Source organism: Aegilops tauschii, chromosome 2, assembly GCF_002575655.3.
Source record: "Aegilops tauschii subsp. strangulata cultivar AL8/78 chromosome 2, Aet v6.0, whole genome shotgun sequence".
NCBI classification, from domain to species: domain Eukaryota; kingdom Viridiplantae; phylum Streptophyta; class Magnoliopsida; order Poales; family Poaceae; genus Aegilops; species Aegilops tauschii.
Window position 1 is genome coordinate 594,164,484 of NC_053036.3, and position 27,305 is coordinate 594,191,788.

A 27,305-nucleotide genomic window follows, 5' to 3' on the forward strand; every position below is an offset into this window, starting at 1 on the left:
CATTCCCTATGCCTCAGCCATAGGTTCTATAAAGTATGCCATGCTGTATACCAGACCTATTGTGTACCTCGCCATGAGTTTGGCAAAGGGGTACAATAGTGATCCAGGAGTATATCACTGGACAGCGGTCAAAATTATCCTTAGAGGACTAAGGAAATATTTCTCGGTTATGGAGGTGATAAAGAGTTCGTCGTAAAGAGTTACGCGATGCAAGCTTTGACACCGATCTAGATGACTCTGAGTCTCGATCTAGATACATATTGGAAGTGGGAGCAATTAGCTAGAGTAGCTCCGTGCAGAGCATTGTAGACATAGAAAATTTGCAAAATCCATACGGCTCTGAATGTGACAGACCCATTGACTAAACTTCTCTCACAAAGCAAAACATGGTCACTCTTTGGGTGTTAATCACATAGCGATGTGAACTAGATTATTGACTCTAGTAAACCCTTTGGTTATTAGTCACATGGCGATGTGAACTAATCACATGGTGATGTGAACTATTGGTGTTAAATCACATGGCGATGTGAACTAGATTATTGACTCTAGTGCAAGTGGGAGACTGAAGGAAATATGCCCTAGAGGCAATAATAAAGTTGTTATTTATATTTCCTTATATCATGATAAATGTTTATTATTCATGCTAGAATTGTATTAATCGTAAACTTAGTACATGTGTGAATACATAGACAAAACAGAGTGTCCCTAGTATGCCTCTACTTGACTAGCTCGTTAATCAAAGATGGTTATCTTTCCTGACCATAGACATGTGTTGTCATTTGATGAACGGGGTCACATCATTAGAGAATGATGTGATGGACAAGACCCATCCGTTAGCTTAGCATTATGATCGTTGAGTTTTATTGCTATTGCTTTCTTCATGACTTATACATGTTCCTCAGACTATGAGATTATGCAACTCCCGAATACCGGAGGAACACCTTGTGTGCTATCAAACGTCACAACGTAACTAGGTGATTATAAAGATGCTCTACAGGTGTCTCCGAAGGTGTTTGTTGAATTGGCATAGATCGAGATTAGGATTTGTCACTCCGTGTATCAGAGAGGTATCTCTGGGCCCTCTCGGTAATGCACATCACTATAAGCCTTGCAAGCAATGTGACTAATGAGTTAGTTACAGGATGATGCATTACGGAACGAGTAAAGAGACTTGCCGGTAACGAGATTGAACTAGGTATGATGATACCGACGATCGAATCTCGGGCAAGTAACATACCGATGACAAAGGGAACAATGTATGTTGTTATGCGGTTTGACCGATAAAGATCTTCGTAGAATATGTAGGAACCAATATGAGCATGCAGGTTCCGCTATTGGTTATTGACCGGAAGTGAGTCTCGGTCATGTCTACATAGTTCTCGAACCCATAGGGTCCGCACGCTTAACGTTCGATGACGATCGGTATTAGGAGTTTATGTGTTTTGATGTACCGAAGGTAGTTTGGAGTCCCGGATGTGATCACGGACATGACGAGGAGTCTCGAAATGGTCGAGACATGAAGATTAATATATTGGAAGGTTATGTTTGGACACCGGAAAGGTTTCGGATGAGTTCGGGCATATACCGGAGTACTGGGGGGTTACCGGAACCCCCCGGGGGCTAAATGGGCCTACATGGGCTTTAGTGGAAGAGAGAGGAGGCGGCCAAGAGGTGGGGGCGCGCCCCCCAAGCCCAATCCGAATTGGGAAGTGGGCCGGCCCCCCTTTCCTTCCTCTCCTCTTCCCCTTCCTTCCCCCTCCTATTAGGACTAGGAAAGGGGGAAAACCTACACCTAGTAGGAGTAGGAATCCCCCCTTGGGGCGCACCATGAAGGGTCGGCCGGCCCCCTCCTCCCCTCCTTTATATACGGGGGAGGGGTCACCCCATAGACACACAAGTTGACAGTTGTCTTAGCCGTGTGCGGTGCCTCCCTCCACAGATTTCCACCTCGGTCATATCGTTGTAGTGCTTAGGCGAAGCCCTGTGTCGGTAACTTCATCATCACCGTCATCACGCCGTCGTGCTGACAAAACTCTCCCTCGGCCTCAGCTGGATCAAGAGTACGAGGGACGTCACCGAGCTGAACGTGTGCAGATCGCGGAGGTGCCGTGCGTTCGGTACTTGATCGGTTGGATCGCAAAGATGTTCGACTACATCAACCGCGTTACTTAACGCTTCCGCTTTCGGTCTACGAGGGTACGTGGACACACTCTCCCCGCTCGTTGCTATGCATCACCTAGATGGATCTTGCATGTGCGTAGGATTTTTTTTGAAATTACTGCGTTCCCCAACACCCGAATACCGGAGGAACACTTGGTGTGCTATCAAACGTCACAACATAACTGGGTGATTATAAAGATGCTTTACAGGTGTCTCCGATGGTGTTTGTTGAGTTTGCATAGATCGAGATTAGGATTTGTCACTCCGATTGTTGGAGAGGTATCTCTGGGCCCTCTCGGTAATGCACATCACTATAAGCCTTGCAAGAAATGTGACTAATGAGTTAGTTGCGGGATGATGCATTACGGAACAAGTAAAGAGACTTGCCAGTAACGAGATTGAACTAGGTATGATGATACCGACGATCGAATCTCGGGCAAGTAAATACCGATGACAAAGGGAACAACGTATGTTGTTGTGCGGTTTGACCGACAAAGATCTTCGTAGAATATGTAGGAGCCAATATGAGCATCCAGGTTCCGCTATTGGTTATTGACCGGAGATGTGTCTCGGTCATATCTACATAGTTCTCGAACCCGTAGGGTCCGCACGCTTAACGTTCGATGACGATTTGTATTATGAGTTTTTGTGATTTGATGACCGGAGGTTATTCGGAGTCCCGGATGAGATCACAAACGTGACGAGGAGTCTCGAAATGGTCGAGACATAAAGATTCATATATTGGAAGGTTATATTCGGACACCGGAATGGTTCAGGTCGTATCGGATAAGTTTCGGAGTACCGGGGGTTACGGGAAGCCCCCCCCCCCCGGGAAGCTATTGGGCCTCATGGGCCTTAGTGGAGAAGAGAGAGGGCTGGCCAGGAGGTGGCGCCCCCCCCCCTTGCCCCAATCCGAATTGGACAAGGGGAGGGGGCGGCGTCCCCCTCCTTCCTTCTCTCCTCCTCCTCCTCCTTCCCTCCTTCTCCTACTTGGACTAGGAAAGGGGGAAACCTACTCCTACAAGGAGTAGGAATCCCCCCTTGGGCGCGCCCCTTGTGGCCGGCCCTCCTCCTCCTCCCCTCCTTTATATACGGGGGAGGGGGCACCCCATAGACACACAAGTTAATCTTTAGCCGTGTGCGGTGCCCCTCTCCACAGTTTTCCACCTCGGTCATATTGTCGTAGTGCTTAGGCGAAGCCCTGCGTCGGTAACTTCATCATCACCGTCACCACGCCGTCGTGCTGGCAAAACTCTCCCTCGGCCTCAGCTGGATCTAGAGTTCGAGGGACGTCACCGAGCTGAACGTGTGCAGATCGCGGAGGTGTCGTGCGTTCGGTACTTGATCGGTTGGATCGCGAAGACGTTCGACTACATCAACCGCGTTACTAAACGCTTCTGCTTTTGGTCTACGAGGGTACGTGGACACACTCTCCCTGCTCGTTGCTATGCTTCTCCTAGATAGATCTTGCGTGATCGTAGGAAGTTTTTTGAAATACTACGTTCCCCTACACTTGCAACATGATTTCTCCCGTGACCTCAAGAACAAAGTAACTACTCACAAATAATAATCATGCTCAAGATCAGAGGGGTATTAAATAGCATATTGGATCTGAACATATAATCTTCCACCAAATAAACCATATAGTAATCAACTAAAAGATGTAATCAACACTACTAGTCACCCACAAGCACCAATCTATAATTCCGGTAACAAGATTGAACACAAGAGATGATCTAGGGTTTGAGATGAGATGGTGCTATTGAAGATGTTGATGGAGATAGCCCTCCCCAAGATGGGAGAGTTGTTGGTGATGATGATGACGATGATTTCCCCCTCCGGGAGGGAAGTTCCCCCGGCGGAATCGCTCCGCCGGAGGGCAAAAGTGCTCCTGCCCAAGTTCCGCCTCGAGACGGCGGTGCTCCGTCCCGAAAGTTCTCTCCTTATTTTTTCTAGGTCAAAATGACCTATATACCAGAAGATGGGCACCCGAGGTGGGCCTGGGTTAGCACAACCCACCAGGGCGCGCTTGGGCTCCTTGGCGCGCCCAGGTGGGTTGTACCCACCTGGTGGGCCCCCTGTGGTAGTTATTTGCTCCAATATTCCTCAAATATTTCATAAAAATTCCTCGTGAAGTTTCAGCTTGTTTGGAGTTGTGCAGAATAGGTGGCCTGGCATAGCTTTTCCAGGTCCAGATTTCCAGCTGCCGGAATTCTCTCTCTTTGTGTATACCTTGCATATTATGAGAAAAAATGCATTAGAATTACTTCAAAAAGCATTATTATGGATAAAAACATCATAAATAACAGTAAGAAAACATGATGCAAAATGGACGTATCACGGAGAAGCCGGAGGACAGCCCGCGGCGAAGGAGCGCCTGCCTGCTGTCGTACTCTTCCGTCTCGTGGCGGAGGAGCGACAGCGAGAGCCCTTGGTTTGTGTACCTACTAGCAGCCCTTTTTCGACTTGTCCACTATCAACCCCAAAAAACCCCAACTCTGCCTTACGTACCGTCGGCGGCGACACACCGCCTCCGCTCGGGGTCGTCGCCCTGCCGGCGCCATGGCCCGCCGACCACATTCCGCGCCACATCGAGGGGGATTTAAGCCGCCGGCGGCGAGAAATCGAGAGGAGGATTTGGGAATTGCGGCGGCGCACGGATAGGGTTCCGACACGTATTCCGGCTGCAAACCCTTAGATATACTGCGTGTGGGGAGGGGCGTTTGCGGACCACCGTAAAAACATTTACATGCCGGGCGACTATACGAACTCTGGTCTGACCCAAAAAAGGGCCAAACCCGTATAGTCGCCGGATTTTTACAGGCCGTCCCGTTCTGCTAGAGATGCTCTAAGCCGAGTGATGTCCTCACATTGCTCGGCTGCTGCGTCACCGAGCGGGCTAGACGCCGAGTGCCTCGCCCCTAGCTTATGCAACCATCAGGGAGATAGGGACTACCAGTGGGCAGTGGCTACCATGTGGTAACTGTAAACCGAGTGCCGATCTTGTGACACTCGGCTTACCATGCACCTCCAATGCCATTTGGTCATGCGGTACTCGGCTTACTTATCACAATGTTTTTGTTTTGTTTTCTCAGTGTGCAAAACTAACAGGCGGAAAGGGGAAAAAATAAAGTCTAAGCAACATAGGCACGAAAAGGAAATCCTTCCCTTCGCCGCGAACCCGATCGATGGATGGACCTAGATATACCCTCCCTAAGCTGCACTCGTTCCTCTTTCCAATCCAATTGTTCGCGATCGCGATTCTGCTGCACGGCGGCTCGACAGTTTGGCGAATCGCTTCAGGCAGACGCACGGATCCACGACAGCGCCATCAGAGCTCCCATGTAATTTGAGTAGTTTGCTCATGTAAAATAAGCTTCTCAGATAGAAACAAACTGTATTGTTCTGCAAATGCTTCCCAAATTTACAGATGCTTTGTTTATTGGAAAGTTTGCCTTCTTTTCTTACCCTTCTGTACAGCTATTGATGATAAACTAGTTTTCATTTTGTGAAAGATCAATGTTTTTGGTTGGTTCTATGTATCTGAAAATTACATTGTTTTCTGAACAAGTGTACTGCACTTTATTTCCATGGATCACTACATCACTACGTTACAGTGTAATACAGGCAATATGACAACTGTCATTGTGAGAGAATAGGCTGATAGATAGAAGAGCAGAAAGAAACTCTCGCTGCTTTATTGGTAGCACATACACACGGGTCCTCAAATGTCAAGAGTCACCAAATAGCCATAACGAGAAAAACCGAAACCATCGCCGCTTCAGCTTGAAACTGGATGCAGCAGGATCACGAAAGCAGGTTCCCCAGGAGTGTTCCACCACCTGTGGATGAGCGCCGATCAGGGGTCGCATGAGCAGCCACCACCCGATGATGCAGCTCTGAAACTGCGCTCCCACTGGTCGACTGGTGCGGCTTCAGCGTGAGGTATGTGTCGGGGGTTCTTCTCCCTCTTGTCACCCTTCAGCTGCTTCATGGCATGCTTCAGCGCTGGGAGAAGAGCCTCCATGCACTCCGCGACAGCATTCGGGTTGCCGGGCATGTTGATGATCTGGAAAAAAAGAACTCTTGTGAGCGTTTCAAAACCTACAAGTTTGAAATTACGAAGCATTCTTTGGTTTCAGGACATACAAGTGTCGATCCTCTTATCCCACACGCCGCTCGGGATAGCATCGCAAATGGTGTCACCTGTACCGAACAGAAAAGTGCAAACACCGTCAGTACAGAACAAAAGGATCTGAATCCTGTCAAGTTTAAGACACTAAACATATTTGGGGAAAGTTGTTTTTTATGTGATCTATATACGGTTAGCAGTTAGATGTGATCTATGGAAATAGTCAGCAAGTGAATTGATATGTTAAACCAAAGAGGCTGTAACAAACGTTGTCATCACCTTCAAACTCTCCTGAATCATAACAAACGCAAGGCCAGGTACTTCTTTCTCTATTACAGATTTAGTTGCTTCTGGAGTAACATCTCTAGGTGTGAAGCCAGTGCCACCTGCATGTACGTTGTTACCAGGAAGTAGAAGCTAGTGTGAGTAGGAATCTTGAGATCATGTCACCTAAGCGATTTCTTCAAAATAAAATTTTCACCTAAGGTCAAGATGAGGTTAACACGGTCAATATCACTCCACTTCACCAGAATCTCCTTAATTTTGTCCACTTCATCTGGAACCACAGCAGTAGCAACAACAAATGCTCCCCCCAATTTCTCTGATGAAGAGTTCACTACAGATACAGCTCTTGGGCCACTACAGATGGGATGATAAGAGAGACGAAATAACAATGACATAAGTTACTTTTCATGGAAGCATGATTCACATCACGAAGAATAAACAGAAGTTATGATTAATCCGCAATTTTGAGGCCAAGAAAGGATAATAACTTTGTGAAATGTGGAGTCCTTACTGAAATGCATCACCATCTTATGTGAAGAATCATCAGTAAATCGACTCTTCTATTTTGCATCAAGAGTGACCCACTTGCAACTCGAGGCAAAGAGGTGTATCAGGATGCACGTACTTTGCAAAGAGTACAAATTTTGAGGCCTAGGTACGATAATAAATTTGAAAAATCTGGAGTCCTTACTCCTTACTGAGACACATCACCATCTTATGTGAAGAATCATCAGTGAAATTGACTCTTTAATTTTGTATCAAGAGTGACCCATTTGCAACTCGAGGCAAAGAGGTGTATCAGGATGCACGTACTTTGCAAAGAGTAAAAATTTTGAGGCCTAGGTACAATAACAAATTTGTAAAATGTGGAGTCCTTACTGATACAAATCACCATCCTATGTGAAGAATCGTCAGTAAAATTGACTCTTTCATTTTGCATCAAGAGTGACCCATTTGCAACTCGAGGCAAAGAGGTGTATCAGGATGCATGTACTTTGCAAAGAGTAGAAATTTTGAGGCCTAGGTACGAAAACAAATTTGTAAAATGTGGAGTCCTTACTGATACAAATCACCATCTTATGTGAAGAATCATCAGTAAAATTGACTCTTCAATTTTGCATCAAGAGTGACCCATTTGCAACTCGAGGCAAAGAGGTGTATCAGGATGCACGTACTTTGCAAAGATAACACATTTTGAGGCCTAGGTGCGATAATAAATTTGTGAAATGTGGAGTCCTTACTGAGACGCATCACCATCTTATGTGAATATGCAAAGAATAGACAGTAATTTGACTCATTTTATTTTGCATAAAGAGTGACCCATTTGCAGCTCGAGCCAAAGAGGTGTATCAGGATGCGTGTACTTTGCAAGGAGTACCATACAGATTTATTCTTTTCAATGTCCGTTGAGAGTGGTAACCAAATCACAAACAACAGAAGTGAAGACTGAAGAAAAAGGTATTGCACTTAAGGAAATACCTCCTATCGGGGCCTCCTCCAGAAGAAACAGTGTCACTAACAGTCAGAATTGCTACTTTAACTTCGGCATTCTGAGAGGCAGCAACCTGTGGCGCATCCGCCGAAGCACTTTTTGCAGAAGAAACAATATGAGATGATATGGGGCTGGAAGCAGCAGGCAGCTTATCCAGAGGAGGGCTAGTTATATCAGAAATAAGTATTGCTTGGACGGATGCTCCAGCTGCCAATATCTGCCCGGATGATTGCACTTCCAGCAAGGCATTTGCAGACTTCATACTTAGAAGGCGGCTACTGGCTTGTTGGCCAGTGCTCTCAGCAACGTAACTGCCAACAATAAATTAACAGGTGTCATTATGGTGTAATGAAACATCAGGCAGCCATGGTAAAATATAACTCTTACCCTGGTCTACCAGATCCATCGTCAAGCACCCATCTGATCACTGCACGATGAAACTCCATACGATGTGGGTCTGCTCTTAGAGGATGTGATATACGCACATGCACTCTAAAAAAGTCTCATCAGTGGAAAATGAAGAACAAAATGATGAAAGAAAAAACTAATAATAAGCACAAGGAGAACTACCTTTGCAGATGAGGATTTGACCAACCAGAGACAAGTCGTATTGCAGGAACAACAAAGAGATTGAAGCAAACCATACAGCTCACTGGGTTTCCAGGCAAGCCAAAAGCAAGAGCTGTTTTGGATGGCTTTGTTGGGTCATTTGATGTGATCTCAGCAAATGTCAATGGCTTTCCTGGTTTCATCCGGATCTGCATGCACATACAGCAAACGATGAAAATCATTGGAGAAAAATGGAGAGATATAGCGGTGTCGAGTTTAAAAGGTATCTTTTGCAAACATAACTGCTTTCAATGGTTATCCAACAGCATACAGGAACATAATACAATCATAAGGCTGATGCTGCTTATCAACATCTTGGTACACAATACCCTATAAGGATTTCTAGGTTACCTTTTCGAAGTGAATTTTACCCATCTTTGCCAAGCAAGGTTTGACAAGATCTCTATCACCCATGGAAACACCACCAGAAGTAAGGATTATATCAGCATCAGAACGTAGAGCTGCATCCATATGCTCCATAAGACTTTCTTCAGTATCTTTTGCAATACCCAAGTCAACCACTTTACACTTCTGCTGAATAGCAGCAGCAAGTAGCATGGCCCGGTTAGAATCACGAATCTGAAAGTTTGAAGCAGAGAGGTCATGCATTTTGGTAAATATGGAATGCAAAGAAATGCGAAGGACGCAAACGTTGTGGAATAGTAGAAATAACCTGACCACGATTGAGAGTTGCAGTGGCTGGCTGAACTAACTCATCCCCTGTAGAAAATGCAGCAATGGTTGGTCGACGGTATGCCTGCACATGCAAACACAGAATGCTGCATTAGAGCACTGCAAGTTTTACTCTCACATACTCCCTCCGTTCCAAAATAGATGACTCAACTTTGTACTAACTTTAGTACAAAGTTAGTATAAAGTTGGGTCATCTATTTTGGAACGGAGGGAGTACTTGGTAAAATTAATCATAAGATGCTCACCTTGACAGTAGTTACTCCCACTGTTGCAAGTAGCCCAATTTCTGCAGGACCTATGTTCTCACCAGATTTCAGCACTATATAATCTTTCTCTATGTCACATCCCTGGAAATTATATATTCAGATAACTAACACACCGGTTACCAAGAAAACTCACCACAGATGATTGTGGTCCATCTTTATAGAGAGAGCAGAAAGTTGTAGTGCTAGACAAATCCCTTATTGTGCACACACCATTTCATTGATCTTTTATTGCATTGAGTGTTCTGTACGAACAGTGGTGGCAATTGATATACATTTGTACACAACTAATCTCATGAGGCCATGACAAGATTATAAACAAGAATCTTGCTTCCAGTTAACAAGGCAAGAGATGGAACAACTAGCAAGCTGAATCTGGATGCAGTTAACATGGTAGCAGAGCGTGGACCATAGCTATCGATCAAATGCATAGCATCACAAATCAGAACCCATGGTTGCCCTCCAAAACACAGGAGAGCTCATTACAAATTTACAATAGAGATGAAACAGTAATAGTGTCAAACATGTAAACTGAATTTAGGCGCAGCGGACTCAGCTGCAGAGCATGGGCTATAGCAATCCATCAAATTCAGTCTCACAACCCGTGGTTAATCCCCATAAATCGAGAGAGAGCACATAAAACTAGCAAGCACTGACAAAATTGGCATACCACGCTGCGTATATCGTGCCCCTCGGGTACCCGCACCGAGATCCTGACCCTCTTCGACCCATCCGGCGCGGCGGCGACCTGCTCCGTGTCCTCCACCTGCACGACGGCATCCGCGCCGTCGGGAATCGGCCCTGCCCAACACAGCAACCACAGCCGCGTAGTCAGCTCACCGGAAAACGCACGCAGCACCGGAGATAGATAAATAGATAGGGAGTAGTAGTAGTAGTAGTAAGCCGCCGCCGCACCTCCGGTCGTGACGTACGCGACGGTGCCTGGCGTCACGACCACGCCGAGCGCGTCGTCGCCGGCCCTGGCCTCCGCGATGACCGGGTACTCCCCGGGCCCGTCGGCGGCCACCACGGCGTACCCGTCCTGCAGGGGACGGCCGTTATTCACCTCAGACGGAGCAGCGGGAGGGGGGTGGTTGACTCGACTGGGACTGACCTTGACGGATGCGCGGAAGGGGGGCAGGGGGTCGGGCGCGCGGACGTCCTCCGCGAGGACGAGGCCGAGCGCGTCGAGCAGCGGCACGGCCGACGGCGCGGCGCGGCAGGCCGCCGCGGCGGACAGCACCGCCGCCAGCGCCTCCTCCACCTGCAGCATTTTTTATTATTATTTTTGCTCCCTCTCGGCTCTCTCCGGTTGCTCTGCCTCGACTGGGGGGCGGCGGCTGGGCTTGGGTCGGGTGGGCAGTGGGCTGAGGCGCTGAGCTGAGGTGAGGGCCTCTCTATCGACACGCTCCACGGCGGCGACGTGCCACGTGTGGCGTGACGATAGCGTTTACTTTGAGTTGGCGGTGCCGTGCTGGACAGACGGGCCAGGCCGGCTTCCAGCTCGCGCTTGAGTATTCACCCGTCAAAGTCATGTCCGTCTTCCCTAAAAAAAGTCATGTCCGTCTCGTTGGAATGCACTACGTGAATTTTTTTTTTTAAGAATACACACAAGCATACGTATGCTCATGCCCAACTCCTGTGGGGGCATGTGAAGCTCGGTCTTGTGGTGGGATCGGCTACGGATCGACGCCGAGGCCGACGGACCTCAAATGCTTCCTCCTTCGATCGACTGGAAATCGGAGAAAACTCTACCATTGAAGTTTGAATCTCGGAACAGAGGTTCCACAGCTCAGGAAGGGGAGCTCTGGGGAATGGACCTGGGTTTTTCATTGAAGTTGAATGAAAGGTTATGCATTGAAGAAGTGTGAATCGATCTTGAACCCTTGTGTTCATGCCCATGGACCCAATGTAGAACTTATCATGGAAACTACTCATAAAAATTATTATTTCTTTGGTACAAGCTCATCTTGTATCTATGAATTGATCCTTTGCAATCGTGGTTCCGACCAGATTGTTCTTCTTTGATCCCTTTTCCTCCTGCAAGTCATTTCACCTGTCCAACCTCTAATTTGATCTACCTTCAAGTATTGCCTCATGTTATCTTGAGGATATTGTGTCATTGCACTACCTCTTGTAAATTCTTAATTGAAGTGATACTCCGTCACATCATTCCTAGCCTGATTGGCTACATCATTATCGTCCTAAATTTTAACTGTGCTACCTGGTCCTTCCCGGAGCATAATTTTTCAACGATGAGCTAAGCTTACGTCGCTCTTCTCCGTCTTATCATTTCGCCTTGAACAACAAGCTTGGTTTCGAGTTTGTGTCGTACCCGTGGTTCCAATAACCTTTCGCTCATCATTCCTTTGACTTGATGTCATCGTCGAACGATTACCTCTTCATGAAATCTCTCGACAAAGGTGTCGTGATCATCATCAACATTCTGAGCTCTTCCAGGATATCAGTTGAATTCGTGATGAGAAATATCCTCCTTGCCCCTCGATGATTTGTGTTATCATCGACAACATTCTTGCTTTTCCCCCTACACAAACTTGTTCATATAATGTTGGAAATACATCCTTTCGACATGCCGATGGATTGCAGCTGAACCCATCGGCCACATCCTCGTCCTTTTCCTGATAAAATTGCATGAGATGTTCTAGAAATTCCCGATGGATCCTTTGTGTATCCGAAGTCTGACCTTTCCCTGATGACCATGTCAACACTATCCCGAAGCATGTGCGCGGTACTCCGATCATCAACAAGAACATTGGGAGCGCAATGCTAACTGTTCTTGATCAATTATCCAAACACCGTTGTATGGGTAAACCTCATAAATTCCTTGCCCCTTTGTCTAAATGGTTTAATACTTGGAGCCCTATCATGCTCTGCCTTTCCTTGGGAAAGTTATACCCTAATACTTCGGTATAAATACCTTTCCTTTCCATTGGTCTGATTATCATAATAATCACATTTTCTTTTTCATTGTTTTGTTTCACCTTTCTTGTAATCTAACTTGTCTGAGCAGTGATAATTCCATCCTTATGTAAACACCTCGGTGTATAAACTTTGTCAGTAAGACCCTGTTACTATTGTTGATGACATTTCGGTAACCGCCGATGGACGAGAACTTTGCCTAATGGTCCGCCTCGTTCCAACGAGCAGGAAAATGGTTCTCTCCGTCCCTCGCCCATGGTACCAACGTTGATGCCAACATAACTGACAGGATATCCTATGACATGCCTTGCTATCATATCCGTGCAAGATGTCGCCGTTTTTCCTACTCTGAACACACAAGGTGGGCCCATAACCCACAGTTCCACAGGATCGAAACCTGACTCTCCTGTACAACTTTGATACCGAAATATTCTTTGCACTTGGCTTCGTATATAATTCACAAGCTAACTTCCTCAACATGTTTCATTCCGGTATTAGAGGCAACATTATTCTTCATTGCTCTGAACCCCTTCATCACCTGTTTTAGGCATCAGCTGGATGCCTACCTAGTTGAAACTTGGTGAACCTCCTTATAGCACTCTCGGTACGTTTCCTGGTGCTTATAAAATCTCCTTCCTTGAGATAACTACCGGATGCCGATCCTTTCGGACATCCGTCCTTATCACTTTCCCTCTTATTCCACCCCATAAATCTCGGGACGAGATTTCTTGTAGTGGAGGAGATTTGTAACACCCCGAGAATCATGCTACTTTAATATCATGCCTAACGATGCCATGTCATCATGGTTAAGTTGTTAATCCTCACTTTGTTCCAAACCAAACTCAAATTCAAGTTTAAATTTCGAGTCAAAATCTACATCTTCAAAATGCAAACAAAATAGTTCATATTTTTGCAAATAATTCCTAAGTAATTATGTTGAGGAAAACAACATCATCTAAATTCCTAAAATTCCCCTGGCATCCAAAACAGTAGCAAAACAACCCCAAATTAAATCTTTTCATTTAAACAAAATTCAGATGAAATTATCTTGCCTCAAAACCTTTTTATGGCAGTGCTAAATATGGCAAAGTATTTATGTGGCACAATTCCATATTTTACAAAAGTCTTTTTGGCCTAGCAATTTGCAGGAAAAAAAATAAATAAATAAAAAGGAAATGAAAGAGAAAGAAAGAAGGAAAGGAAAGAGAGAGGGAGGCCCAGCCCACCTCCCGCATCCCCATCCTCCCGCTACAGGAGACAGAGTATCGTGGAGGGCATCGAGCCGGCCATGGCCGCGCGTGCCGGTCATCCCCTGGTTCCCCTGGAGTATTAGGCCGACCCCGCCCCCGTCCACGAACCCTAGCCCTCGCTCTTCCCCCCTTCGCGCCGCTCTCTTCCCCGCAGCGCTGGACCGACGCCATCATCGCCATGGCCCCCGTCGCCCTCACGTCCATTGAGCTCCTCGGTGCCTAGGAGTGTGCCTGATACGTCTCCAACGTATCTATAATTTTTTATTGTTCCATGCTATATTATATTCTGTTTTGGACATTATTGGGCTTTATTATACACTTTTATATTATTTTTGGGACTAACCTATTAACCGGAGGCCCAGCCCAAAATTGTTGTTTTTTGCCTATTTCAGAGTTTCGCAGAAAAAGAATATCAAACGGAGTCCAAACGGAATGAAACCTTCGGGAACGTGATTTTCGGAGCGAACGTGATCCATAGGACTTGGACCCTACGCCAAGGCATCAACCAGGAAGCCACGAGGTAGGGGGCGCGCCAACCCCCCCCCCCCCAGGCGCGCCCTCCACCCTCGTGGGCCCCACGTTGCTCCACCGACGTACTCCTTCCTCCTATATATACCTACGTACCCCCAAACTACCAGGTACGGAGCCAAAAACCTTCCACCGCCGCAACCTTCTGTACCCGTGAGATCCCATCTTGGGGCCTGTTCCGGAGCTCCGCCGGAGGGGGCATCGATCACGGAGGGCTTCTACATCAACACCATAGCCTCTCCGATGAAGTGTGAGTAGTTTACCTCAGACCTTCGGGTCCATAGTTATTAGCTAGATGGCTTCTTCTCTATTTTTGGATCTCAATACAATGTTCGCCCCCTCTCTCATGGAGATCTATTCGATGTAATCTTCTTTTGCGGTGTGTTTGTTGAGACCGATGAATTGTGGGTTTATGATCAAGTTTATCTATGAACAATATTTGAATCTTCTGAATTCTTTTATGTATGATTGGTTATCTTTTCAAGTCTCTTCGAATTATCAGTTTGGTTTGGCCTACTAGATTGATCTTTCTTGCAATGGGAGAAGTGCTTAGCTTTGGGTTCAATCTTGCGGTGTCCTTTCCCAGTGACAGTAGGGGCAGCAAGGCACGTATTGTATTGTTGCCATCGAGGATAACAAGATGGGGTTTATATCATATTGCATGAGTTTATCCCTCTACATCATGTCATCTTGCTTAAAGCGTTACTCTGTTCTTATGAACTTAATACTCTAGATGCATGCTGGATAGCGGTCGATGTGTGGAGTAATAGTAGTAGACGCAGGCAGGAGTCGGTCTACTTGTCTCGGACGTGATGCCTATATACATGATCATACCTAGATATTCTCATAACTATGCTCAATTCTGTCAATTGCTCAACAGTAATTTGTTCACCCACCGTAAATACTTATGCTCTTGAGAGAAGCCACTAGTGAAACCTATGGCCCCGGGTCTATTTTCCATCATATTAATCTCCCGACAACAAGCTATTTCCTTTGTCGTTTTTATTTTACTTTCTTTACTTTGCATCTTTATCATAAAATACCAAAAATATTATCCTATCATATCTATCAGATCTCACTCTCATAAGTGACCGTGTAGGGATTGACAACCCCTTATCGCGTTGGTTGCGAGGATTTATTTGTTTGTGTAGGTGCGAGGGACTCGTGCGTGGCCTCCTACTGGATTGATACCTTGGTTCTCAAAAACTGAGGGAAATACTTACGCTAGTTTGCTGCACCACCCTTTCCTCTTCAAGGGAAAACCAACGCAGTGCTCAAGAGGTAGCAAGAAGGATTTCTGGCGCCGTTGCCGGGGAGTCTACGCAAAAGTCAACATACCAAGTACCCATCACAAACCCTTATCTCCCGCATTACATTATTTGCCATTTGCCTCTCGTTTTCCTCTCCCCCACTTCACCTTTGCCGTTTTATTTGCCCTCTCTTTTCCGTTTGCCTCTTTTTGCCTGTCTCTTGTTTGCTCGTGTGTTGGATTGCTTGCTTGTCACGATGGCTCTACCTAGATTTGGTGATCTTCACCTTAAAAGGTTAGAAGAGATCGAAAGCAATGTCAGGAGTTTTATGGTCTTGCAATTTGAGCATAATAATTTCTTTAGAAACGAGCTTAAGGAACAAAGAAGTTTTATGGGTTATATGAATAAAGAGCTCGATGATATGTCTAAAGAATTTGATGGATTGAGATCCCAAATTGCTCATCTTGAGAAGTTAATAGCTGAAATTTCGGATAAGCAAGCCACCCTAGTTAATAAGATGGCCGCTAAGCCGGAAAACTTTGAAAATAAAGATGAAGATCTAAAAGTTATTGATGTGTCCCCTATTAAATCTTTGTTTTGCAATATGAATCTTGATAATGAAGGGACTGAATATGATCCACCTTTACCTAGAAGGCGTTCCAGAAATTCGGAGTTTTTAGATCTTAATGCTAAAATTGATAAAAGTGGGATCGAAAACAAAACATTAGATATTAATGAACCCACTATTTTGGATTTCAAGGAATTTAATTATGATAATTGCTCTTTGATAGATTGTATTTCCTTGTTGCAATCCGTGCTAAATTCTCCTCATGCTTATAGTCAAAATAAAGCTTTTACCAAACATATCGTTGATGCTTTGACGCAATCTTATGAAGAAAAACTTGAGTTGGAAGTTTCTATCCCTAGAAAACTCTATGATGAGTGGGAACCTACTATTAAATAAAATTAAAGATCATGAATGCTATGCTTTGTGTGATTTGGGTGCTAGTGTTTCCACGATTCCAAAGACTTTGTGTGATTTGTTAAGTTTCCGTGATTTTGATGATTGCTCTCTAAATTTGCACCTTGCGGATTCCACTATTAAGAAACCTATGGGAAGAATCAATGATGTTCTTATTGTTGCAAATATGAATTATGTGCCCATAGACTTTATTGTTCTCGACATAGATTGCAATCCTTCATGTCCTATTATTCTTGGTAGACCTTTCCTTAGAACGATTGGTGCAATTATTGATATGAAGGAAGGAAATATTAGATTCCAATTTCCATTAAAGAAAGGCATGGAACACTTCCTAAAAAGAAAATAAAATTACCTTATGAATCTATTATGAGAGCCACTTATGGATTGCCTACCAAAGATGGCAATACCTAGATCTATCATTGCTTTTATGCCTAGCTAGGGGCGTTAAACGATAGCGCTTGTTGGGAGGCAACCCAATTTTTATTTTTAGTTTTTTGCTTTTTGCTTCTGTTTAGGAATAAATATTTGATCTAGCCTCTGGTTAGATGTGTTTTTATGTTTTAATTAGTGTTTGTGCCAAGTTTAACCTATAGGATCTTCTTGGATGATAGTTATTTGATCTTGCAGAAAATTCCAGAAACTTTCTGTTCACGAAAATAATTGTTAAAAATCACCAGAATGTGATAAAATATTGATTCTAATTTCTGCTGATCAATAAACAAATTTTCTAGGTCGTCCTATTTTGGCTGAAGTTTTGGAGTTCCAGAAGTTTGCGTTAGTTACAGATTACTACAGACTGTTCTGTTTTTGACAGATTCTGTTTTTCGTGTGTTGTTTGCTTATTTTGATGAATCTATGGCTAGTAAAATAGTTTATAAACCATAGAGAAGTTTGAATACAGTAGGTTTAACACCAATATAAATAAATAATGAGTTCATTACAGTATCTTGAAGTGGTCTTTTGTTTTCTTTCGCTAACGGAGCTCACGAGATTTTCTGTTAAGTTTTGTGTTATGAAGTTTTCAAGTTTTGGGTGAAAGATTTGATGGATTATGTAAAAAAGGAGTGGCAAGAGCCTAAGCTTGGGGATGCCCATGGCACCCCCAAGATAATCTAAGGACACCTAAAAGCCTAAGCTTGGGGATGCCCCGGAAGGCATCCCCTCTTTCATCTACTTCCATCGTTAACTTTACTTGGAGCTATATTTTTATTCACCACATGATATGTGTTTTGCTTGGAGCGTCTTTTATGATTTGAGTCTTTGCTTTTTAGTTTACCACAATCATCCTTGCTGTACACACCTTTTGAGAGAGACACACATGATTAGGAAATTATTAGAATACTCTATGTGCTTCACTTATATCTTTTGAGTTATATAGTTTTTGCTCTAGTACTTCACTTATATCTTTTAGAGCACGGTGGTAACTTTTATTTTATAGAAACTATTGATCTCTCATGCTTCACTTAGATTATTTTGAGAGTCTAAATAGCATGGTAATTTTCTTAAATAATCCTAATATGCTAGGTATTCAAGACTAGTAAAAACTTTCTTATAAGTGTGTTGAATACTAAGAGAAGTTTGATGCTTGATGATTGTTTTGAGACATGGAGGTAGTGATATCAAAGTTGTGCTAGTTGAGTAGTTGTGAATTTGAGAAATACTTGTGTTGAAGTTTGCAAGTCCCGTAGCATGCACGTATGGTAAACGTTATGTAACAAATTTGAAACATGAGGTGTTCTTTGATTGTCCTCCTTATGAGTGGCGGTCGGGGACGAGCGATGGTCTTTTCCTACCAATCTATCCCCCTAGGAGCATGCGCGTAGTGCTTGGTTTTTGATGACTTGTAGATTTTTGCAATAAGTATGTGAGTTCTTTATGACTGATGTTGAGTCCATGGATTATACGCACTCTCACCCTTCCATCATTGCTAGCCTCTTCGGTACCGTGCATTACCCTTTCTCACATTGAGAGTTGGTGCAAACTTCGCCGGTGCATCCAAACCCCATGATATGATACGCTCTTTCACACATAAACCTCCTTATATCTTCCTCAAAACAGCCACCATACCTACCTATTATGGCATTTCCATAGCCATTCCGAGATATATTGCCATGCAACTTTCCACCGTTCCGTTTATCATGACACATACATCATTGTCATATTGCTTAGCATGATCATGTAGTTGACATAGTATTTGTGGCAAAGCCACCGTTCATAATTCTTTCATACATGTCACTCTTGGTTCATTGCATATCCCGGTACACCGCCGGAGGCATTCATATAGAGTCATACTTTGTTCTAGTATCGAGTTGTAATCATTGAGTTGTAAATAAATAGAAGTGTGATGATCATCATTTTCTAGAGCATTGTCCCAAGTGAGGAATATATAAAAAAAGAGAGAAAGGCCATAAAAAAAGAGAAGGCCCAAAAAAATGAGAGAAAAAGAGAGAAGGGACAATGCTACTATCCTTTTTCCACACTTGTGCTTCAAAGTAGCACCATAATCTTCATGATAGAGAGTCTCTTGTTTGGTCACTTTCATATACTAGTGGGAACTTTTCATTATAGAACTTGGCTTGTATATTCCAACAATGGGCCTCCTCAAGTGCCCTAGGTCTTCGTGAGCAAGCAAGTTGGATGCACACCCACTTAGTTTCTTTTGTTGAGCTTTCATATATTTATAGCTCTAGTGCAGCCGTTGCATGGCAATCCCTACTCCTTGCATTAACATCAATCGATGGGCATCTCCATAGCTCATTGATTAGCCTCGTTGATGTGAGACTTTCTCCTTTTTTGTCTTCTCCACATAACCCCCATCATTATATTCTATTCAACCCATAGTGCTATATCCATGGCTCACGCTCATGTATTGCGTGAAGGTTGAAAAGGTTTGAGATTACTAAAGTATGAAACAATTGCTTGGCTTGTCATCGGGGTTGTGCATGATGAGAGCATTCTTGTGTGACGAAAATGGAGCATGAGTAAACTATATGATTTTGTAGGGATGAACTTTCTTTGGCCATGTTATTTTGAGAGGACATAATTGCTTAGTTAGTATGCTTGAAGTATTATTATTTTTATGTCAATATTGAACTTTTATCTTGAATCTTTCGGATCTGAATATTCATACCACAATTAAGAAGAATTACATTGAAATTATGCCTAGTAGCATTCCACATCAAAAATTCTGTTTTATCAATTACCTACTCAAGGACGAGCAGGAATTAAGCTTGGGGATGCTTGATACGTCTCCAACGTATCTATAATTTTTGATTGTTCCATGCTATATTATATTCTGTTTTGGACATTATTGGGCTTTATTATACAATTTTATATTATTTTTGGGACTAACCTATTAACCGGAGGCCCAACCCAGAATTGCTGTTTTTTGCCTATTTCAGAGTTTCGCAGAAAAAGAATATCAAACGGAGTCCAAACGGAATGAAACCTTCGGGAACGTGATTTTCGGAGCGAACGTGATCCAGAGGACTTGGACCCTACGCCAAGGCATCAACCAGGAAGCCACGAGGTAGGGGGCGTGCCTACCCCCCCAGGCGCGCCCTCCACCCTCGTGGGCCACACGTTGCTCCACCGACGTACTCCTTCCTCCTATATATACCTACGTACCCCCAAACTACCAGATACGGAGCCAAAAACCTAATTCCACCGCCGCAACCTTCTGTACCCGTGAGATCCCATCTTGGGGCCTGTTCCGGAGCTCCGCCGGAGGGGGCATCGATCACGGAGGGCTTCTACATCAACACCATAGCCTCTCCGATGAAGTGTGAGTAGTTTACCTCAGACCTTCGGGTCCATAGTTATTAGCTAGATGGCTTCTTCTCTCTTTTTGGATCTCAATACAATGTTCTCCCCCTCTCTCGTGGAGATCTATTCTATGTAATCTTCTTTTGCGGTGTGTTTGTTGAGACCGATGAATTGTGGGTTTATGATCAAGTTTATCTATGAACAATATTTGAATCTTCTGAATTCTTTTATGTATGATTGGTTACCTTTGCAAGTCTCTTCGGATTATCAGTTTGGTTTAGCCTACTAGATTGATCTTTCTTGCAATGGGAGAAGTGCTTAGCTTTGGGTTCAATCTTGCGGTGTCCTTTCCCAGTGACAGTAGGGGCAGAAAGGCACGTATTGTATTGTTGCCATCGAGGATAACAAGATGGGGTTTATACCATATTGCATGAGTTTATCCGTCTACATCATGTCATCTTGCTTAAAGCGTTACTCTGTTCTTATGAACTTAATACTCTAGATGCATGCTAGATAGCGGTCGATGTGTGGAGTAATAGTAGTAGATGCAGGCAGGAGTCGGTCTACTTGTCTCGGACGTGATGCCTATATACATGATCATACATAGATATTCTCATAACTATGCTCAATTCTGTCAATTGCTCAATAGTAATTTGTTCACCCACCGTAAATACTTATGCTTTTGAGAGAAGCCACTAGTGAAACCTATGGCCCCCGGGTCTATTTTCCATCATATTAATCTCCCGACAACAAGCTATTTCCTTTGCCGTTTTTGTTTTACTTTCTTTACTTTGCATATTTATCATAAAATACCAAAAATATTATCCTATCATATCTATCAGATCTCACTCTCGTAAGTGACCGTGTCGGGATTGACAACCCCTTATCGCGTTGGTTGCGAGGATTTATTTGTTTGTGTAGGTGCGAGGGACTCGTGCGTGGCCTCCTACTGGATTGATACCTTGGTTCTCAAAAACTGAGGGAGATACTTACGCTACTTTGCTGCATCACCCTTTCCTCTTCAAGGGAAAACCAACGCAGTGCTCAAGAGGTAGCAGTGCCCTTCTGCCCCGTCTATGTACGTCGACTACTTCGCCTGCGAGGAGCAGATCGACTAGAGCCACATGAGCGCAAGCGGATCGACCTCAACTCCATCTTCCGCCACCGGACCTCCGCCGCTTCGATCCGTCGCCTCCGAGCCTCCCCCGAGCCCACTAAGCACCTCTGCAGGCTCAATGTGAGCTCCTCTTTCGATTCCCCTTCTCCCCCTCGTCCCCCTCACCGTAGTGCCGCTCGTCCGCTCGTTGCTGCGCTCCCGATGCGCCTGCACCTCACCCTTACTGTCTGTGGTCCGGACGCACGCACCGCGTGCACGCACACCCTGTCACGGTCGCCCCCTCCCTACGCCCTCTACATCTCGTGCGTCGCTCCCGAGCCCCCTGGTTCCCCCGGCAGCGCCCGTGCGGCTGCTCCCCGGCGCACGGCCACACCCGCGACATGCGCGCCTGCTGCCGCTGCAGGCTTGGCTCCTCTGCTGCTGCTAGCGTCGTCACCGCTGCCCTGTCGCCCGTTGACTGCCACCCGCGCGTGCTCGTCCCCTTTCACCCCGCTCGGACACGCGCCCTGCCTTCCTCCGCCTGCCGCTCGCTGACGCCCGACGCCGCCGTGCTCGCGCGACGCTGCTGGCCATGACACAGGCGCCCCCGCGAGCCCTTGCAAATTGCTGCTGCCTGCTGTGCCTGCGCCCGCATCCCTGCTTCTGCTGCTACGTGTTTCTGCTGCTCCACCGCTAGGTGCCGTCGTTGTTGCGCCACTGCTACCTGCGCCGGCCCGCCGTGCTGCACTCCCCCCTCGGCCGCTGGGGTGGCCGCCGACGCTTCCTGTGCGCATCGCCGGAGCACCCCGGCCGCTCCCGCCCGCGCGAGGACGCCCCTCGTGCGCCCTGCCGCCTCCCAACCGAGCTCGTGCCTCCTGGCCATCGGGGTTGCCGGCGCCCTGCTGCCTGGGTACTCCCCCGCTCCCGCCGGTGCTCCCCGTTGCTGGCCGTCGGTGCCCTGAGCCCAGCGCGCCCGTGTACAGAGCCAGAGGCCGGCTGGCTCTCTGTATTAGGGGCCGGCCCTGTTAGATTAGCTAGAGATAGGTTAGATGTTAATTAGTGTATTAGGATTAGTCTAATGTATCACTGACAAGTGGGACCCAAACACTATTTACCTTTTGACCAGTCAAATGTTGACTGGGTCAACTCTGCTGACTGGACCACTCCTGTACCCCGCTGGTCATACACTCAGGCTAGTGTAGAGCTAGGTGACAAATGTATATTCTGTTTTTTTATTTTGAATTAATAATAATGTTAGAAAATCATTTAAAACTTTGAAAATTAATATCAAATAATTCGTAACTCGGATGAAAAAGTTTTATACATGAAAGTTGCTCAGAATGACGAGACGAATCCGGATACGCAGTCCGTTCGTCTGCCACACGTCCCTAGCATAGCGAACGTGCAACCGTCCCACTCCATTTCGTTTGTCCGAAAATGCCAAACTTCGGGAAAGCTTTCCGGATGTTATCCCCCTTGCAGGTATCGTGTAGCACCGCGTTAGAACACGTCTAGCTCTGACTGTTGTCCTGTTACGCTCTTGCTTGCTATGTATTTACTGTTTCTTCCCCCTCTTCTCTCCGGTAGACTCTGAGACCGATGTTGATGCCGCTGTGATCGACTACGTCACCGACGACCCTTCTTCCCTTTTAGTGGAGCTTCCAGGCAAGCCCCCCTTTGATCATCCCGATATCGCCCATTTCATTCTCTCATGCTTCCATTAGATTTTGCTACTGTAATTGATTGCTCCTATTCTGATGCATAGCCTGCTTTACTAACCTGCTTATCCTAAACTGCTTAGTATAGGTTGGTTAGTGATCCATCAGTGAACCCCACCTGGTCCTTGTTGCCCCTGCTTCATCATCGACGACTAGATCAACGTGATCGACGACCAGAGCTTGACACCTCACATTACATCACGGCCATTTTGTTGCTCGACTCTGCAGAGTTACCATCGAGTGCCGAGGGTGGAACCTCATACATCACTCCTGATGAGACCTCTGTAGTGTAGCTATCCGGTCGTGGTCATCTAGGGTGATTTCCTCCTTAGCCACTTCCTCTACGGCTCTGTCGTGCAACCCCTCAAGTCTGAACCTCGAGGGTGGATCCTCTTACGTTCACCTTGATGATTACATCGAGTGGAATTCACCGGGGGTGATTGATACATCTCCAACGTATCTATAATTTATGAAGTATTCATGCTATTATATTATCCATCTTGGATGTTTTATGGGCTTTACTATGCACTTTTATATTACTTTTGGGACTAACTTATAGACCCAGAGCCCAGTGCCAGTTTCTATTTTTTCCCTTGTTTCAGTGTTTTGCAGAAAAGGAATATCAAACGGAGTCCAAACGGAATGAAACCTTCGGAAAAGTTATTTTTGGAAAGAAAGCAATACAGGAGACTTGGAGTGCACGTCAGGGATTCAACGAGGAAGGCACGAGGCAGGGGGGCGCCCACCCCTCCTGGGCGCGCCCTCCACCCTCGTGGGCCCCTCGTGGCTCCCCTGACGTATTTCTTCCTCCTATATATTCCCATATACCCTAAAACCTTCGGGGAAAAGAATAGATCGGGAGTTCCGCCGCCGCAAGCCTCTGTAGCCACCAAAAACCAATCGGGACCCTGTTCCGGCACCCTGCCGGAGGGGGGAACCCTCACCGGTGGCCATCTTCATCATCTCGGCGCTCTCCATGACGAGGAGGGAGTAGTTCACCCTCGGGGCTAAGGGTATGTACCAGTAGCTATGTGTTTGATCTTTCTCTCTCGTGTTCTTGAGGTGATACGATATTGATGTATCGCGAGCTTTGCTATTTTAGTTGGATCTTATGATGCTCCTCCCCCTCTACTCTCTTGTAATGGATTGAGTTTCCCCTTTGAAGTTATCTTATCGGATTGAGTCTTTTAATGATTTGAGAACACTTGATGTATGTCTTGCGTGGGATACCCGTGGTGACAATGGGGTATTCTATTGATCCACTTGATGTATGTTTTGGTGATCAACTTGCGGGTTCCGCCCATGAACCTATGCATCGGGGTTGGCACACGTTTTCGTCTTGACTCTCCGGTAGAAACTTTGGGGCACTCTTTGAGGTTCTATGTGTTGGTTGAATAGATGAATCTGAGATTGTGTGATGCATATCGTATAATCATACCCACGGATACTTGAGGTGACATTGGAGTATCTAGGTGACATTAGGGTTTTGGTTGATGTGTGTCTTAAGGTGTTATTTTACTACGAACTCTAGGGCTGTTTGTGACACTTATAGGAATAGCCCAATGGATTGATCGGAAAGAATAACTTTGAGGTGGTTTCGTACCCTACCATAATCTCTTTGTTTGTTCTCCGCTATTAGTGACTTTGGAGTGACTCTTTGTTGCATGTTGAGGGATAGTTATATGATCCAATTATGTTATTATTGTTGAGAGAACTTACACTAGTGAAAGTATGAACCCTAGGCCTTGTTTCCTAGCATTGCAATACCATTTACGCTCACTTTTATCATTAGTTACCTTGTTGTTTTTATATTTTCAGATTACAAAAACCTATATCTACCATCCATATTGCACTTGTATCACCATCTCTTCGCCGAACTAGTGCACCTATACAACTTACCATTGTATTGGGTGTGTTGGGGACACAAGAGACTCTTTGTTATTTGGTCGCAGGGTTGTTTGAGAGAGACCATCTTCAACCTACGCCTCCTACGGATTGATAAACCTTAGGTCATCCACTTGAGGGAAACTTGCTACTGTCCTACAAACCTCTGCACTTGGAGGCCCAACAACGTCTACAAGAAGAAGGTTGTGCAGTAGACATCAAGCAGTTTCTGGCGCCGTTGCCGGGGAGGTGAGTGCTTGAAGGTATATCTTTATATCTTGCAATCGAATCTTTTTTGTTTCTTGTTTTATCACTAGTTTAGTCTATAAAAGAAAACTACAAAAAAATGGAATTAAGGTTGCCTCATATGCTTCATCTTTTTAATGTCTTTCGTGAAAATGATGGGAAGGAAAATTGTGCTCAAGTACTAGAAGAAGAATTACATAGAATGCTTGGCCTAAAATATGTGAATGATGAGCATGATTGCAATGTTTTTAGTATGAATTCTTTGAATACCCATGATGCTAATGATATGCAAAGCCACAAGCTTGGGGATGATATGTTTGATGAAGATGATATGTTTAGTCCCCCAATTTTTGATGAGCAAATTTATTATGATGAAAGCATGCCTCCTATTTATGATGATTATTGTGATGACACGTATGCTATAAAGAATAAAGATAACCATGAAACTTGTCATCATGATTTTAATTTTCAATTGGATTATGCTTCACATGATAGTTATTTTGTTGAGTTTGCTCCCACTACTATTCATGAGAACAAATTTGCTTATGTGGAGAGTAGTAAAATTTCTATGCTTGTAGAACATGAAAAGAATGCTTTATGTGGCAGTTATATTGTTGAATTCATTCATGATGCTACTGAAAATTATTATGAGGGAGGAACATATGCTTGTAGGAATTGCAATAATATCAAGTTTCCTCTCTATGTGCTTAAAGTTTTGAAGTTATGCTTGTTTTACCTTCCTATGCAAGTTGATTCTTGTTCTCATAAGTTGTTTGCTCACAAAGTCCCTAGGCATAGGAAGTGGGTTAGACTTAAATGTGCTAGTCATGTTCTTCATGATGCTCTCTTTATGTTTCAATTCTTATCTTTTATGTGAGCATCATTGAAATCGTCATGCCTAGCTAGGGGCGTTAAACGTTAGCGCTTGTTGGGAGGCAACCCAATTTTATTTTAGTTTCTTGCTTTTTGGTTCTGTTTAGTAATAAATAATCCATCTAGCTTCTGTTTAGCTGTGGTTTTATGTTTTAATTAGTGTTTGTGCCAAGTAGAACCTTTGGGAAGACTTGGGTGAAGTCTTTATGATCATGCTGTAAAAAACAGAAACTTTAGCGCTCACGAGATTAGCTAAAACTTTTTACTGGAGAGTGCTATTTAGTTGATTATTTTTGCAGATGATTACTAGACAAATGCCTCAGGTCCACCAATTTATTTTAGAATTTTTGGAGTTCCAGAAGTTTGCGTTAGTTACAGATTACTACAGACCGTTCTGTTTTTGACAGATTCTGTTTTTCGTGTGTTGTTTGCTTATTTTGATGAATCTATGGCTAGTAAAGTAGTTTATAAACCATAGAGAAGTTGTAATACAGTAGATTTAACACCAATACAAATAAAGAATGAGTTCATTACAGTACCTTGAAGTGGTGTTTTGTTTTCTTTCGCTAACGGAGCTCACGAGATTTTCTGTTAAGTTTTGTGTTGTGAAGTTTTCAAGTTTTGGATAAAGATTCGATGGACTATGGAATAAGGAGTGGCAAGAGCCTAAGCTTGGGGATGCCCAAGGCAACCCAAGTTAATATTCAAGGACAACCAAGAGCCTAAGCTTGGGGATGCCCCGGATGGCATCCCCTCCTTCGTCTTCGTTCATCGGTAACTTTACTTGGAGCTATATTTTTATTCACCACATGATATGTGTTTTGCTTGGAGCGTCATGTAATTTTATTTTGTTTTGCTTGCTGTTTGAATAAAATATCAAGATCTGAAATTCTTAAATAAGAGAGAGTCTTCACATAGCTACATAATTATTTAACTACTCATTGATCTTCACTTATATCTTTTTGGGGTAGTTTGTCATTTACTCGTGTGCTTCACTTATATCCTATGAGTAAATGGTTGAATGATTTGAATGTCATAAATCTGAAATTTTATATGTTTCATATGCTTATCCCGTGGGGAGTAATGACTTCACATATAAGAAGTAGAGGTGGTAAATTTATTGAAGGTTAGCAAACATT

The 27,305-nt window shown here is 44.6% G+C and overlaps 1 protein-coding gene across 1 annotated transcript; it reads right to left on the reverse strand.

Annotated features, from left to right (window-relative positions):
- Nucleotides 1–5,715: 5,715 nt before the first annotated feature.
- LOC109752211 (molybdopterin biosynthesis protein CNX1) lies at nucleotides 5,716–11,059 on the reverse strand. The gene is made up of 13 exons (XM_020311115.4): nucleotides 10,749–11,059; nucleotides 10,550–10,676; nucleotides 10,305–10,435; nucleotides 9,617–9,718; nucleotides 9,352–9,435; nucleotides 9,030–9,257; nucleotides 8,640–8,827; nucleotides 8,457–8,561; nucleotides 8,057–8,380; nucleotides 6,774–6,931; nucleotides 6,572–6,678; nucleotides 6,310–6,366; nucleotides 5,716–6,229 (listed from the first exon to the last, which is right to left on the reverse strand). The coding sequence occupies exons 1-13, from the start codon at nucleotides 10,905–10,907 to the stop codon at nucleotides 6,020–6,022; spliced, it is 1,980 nt and encodes a 659-aa protein (XP_020166704.1). The 5' UTR covers nucleotides 10,908–11,059; the 3' UTR covers nucleotides 5,716–6,019.
- Nucleotides 11,060–27,305: the final 16,246 nt, after the last annotated feature.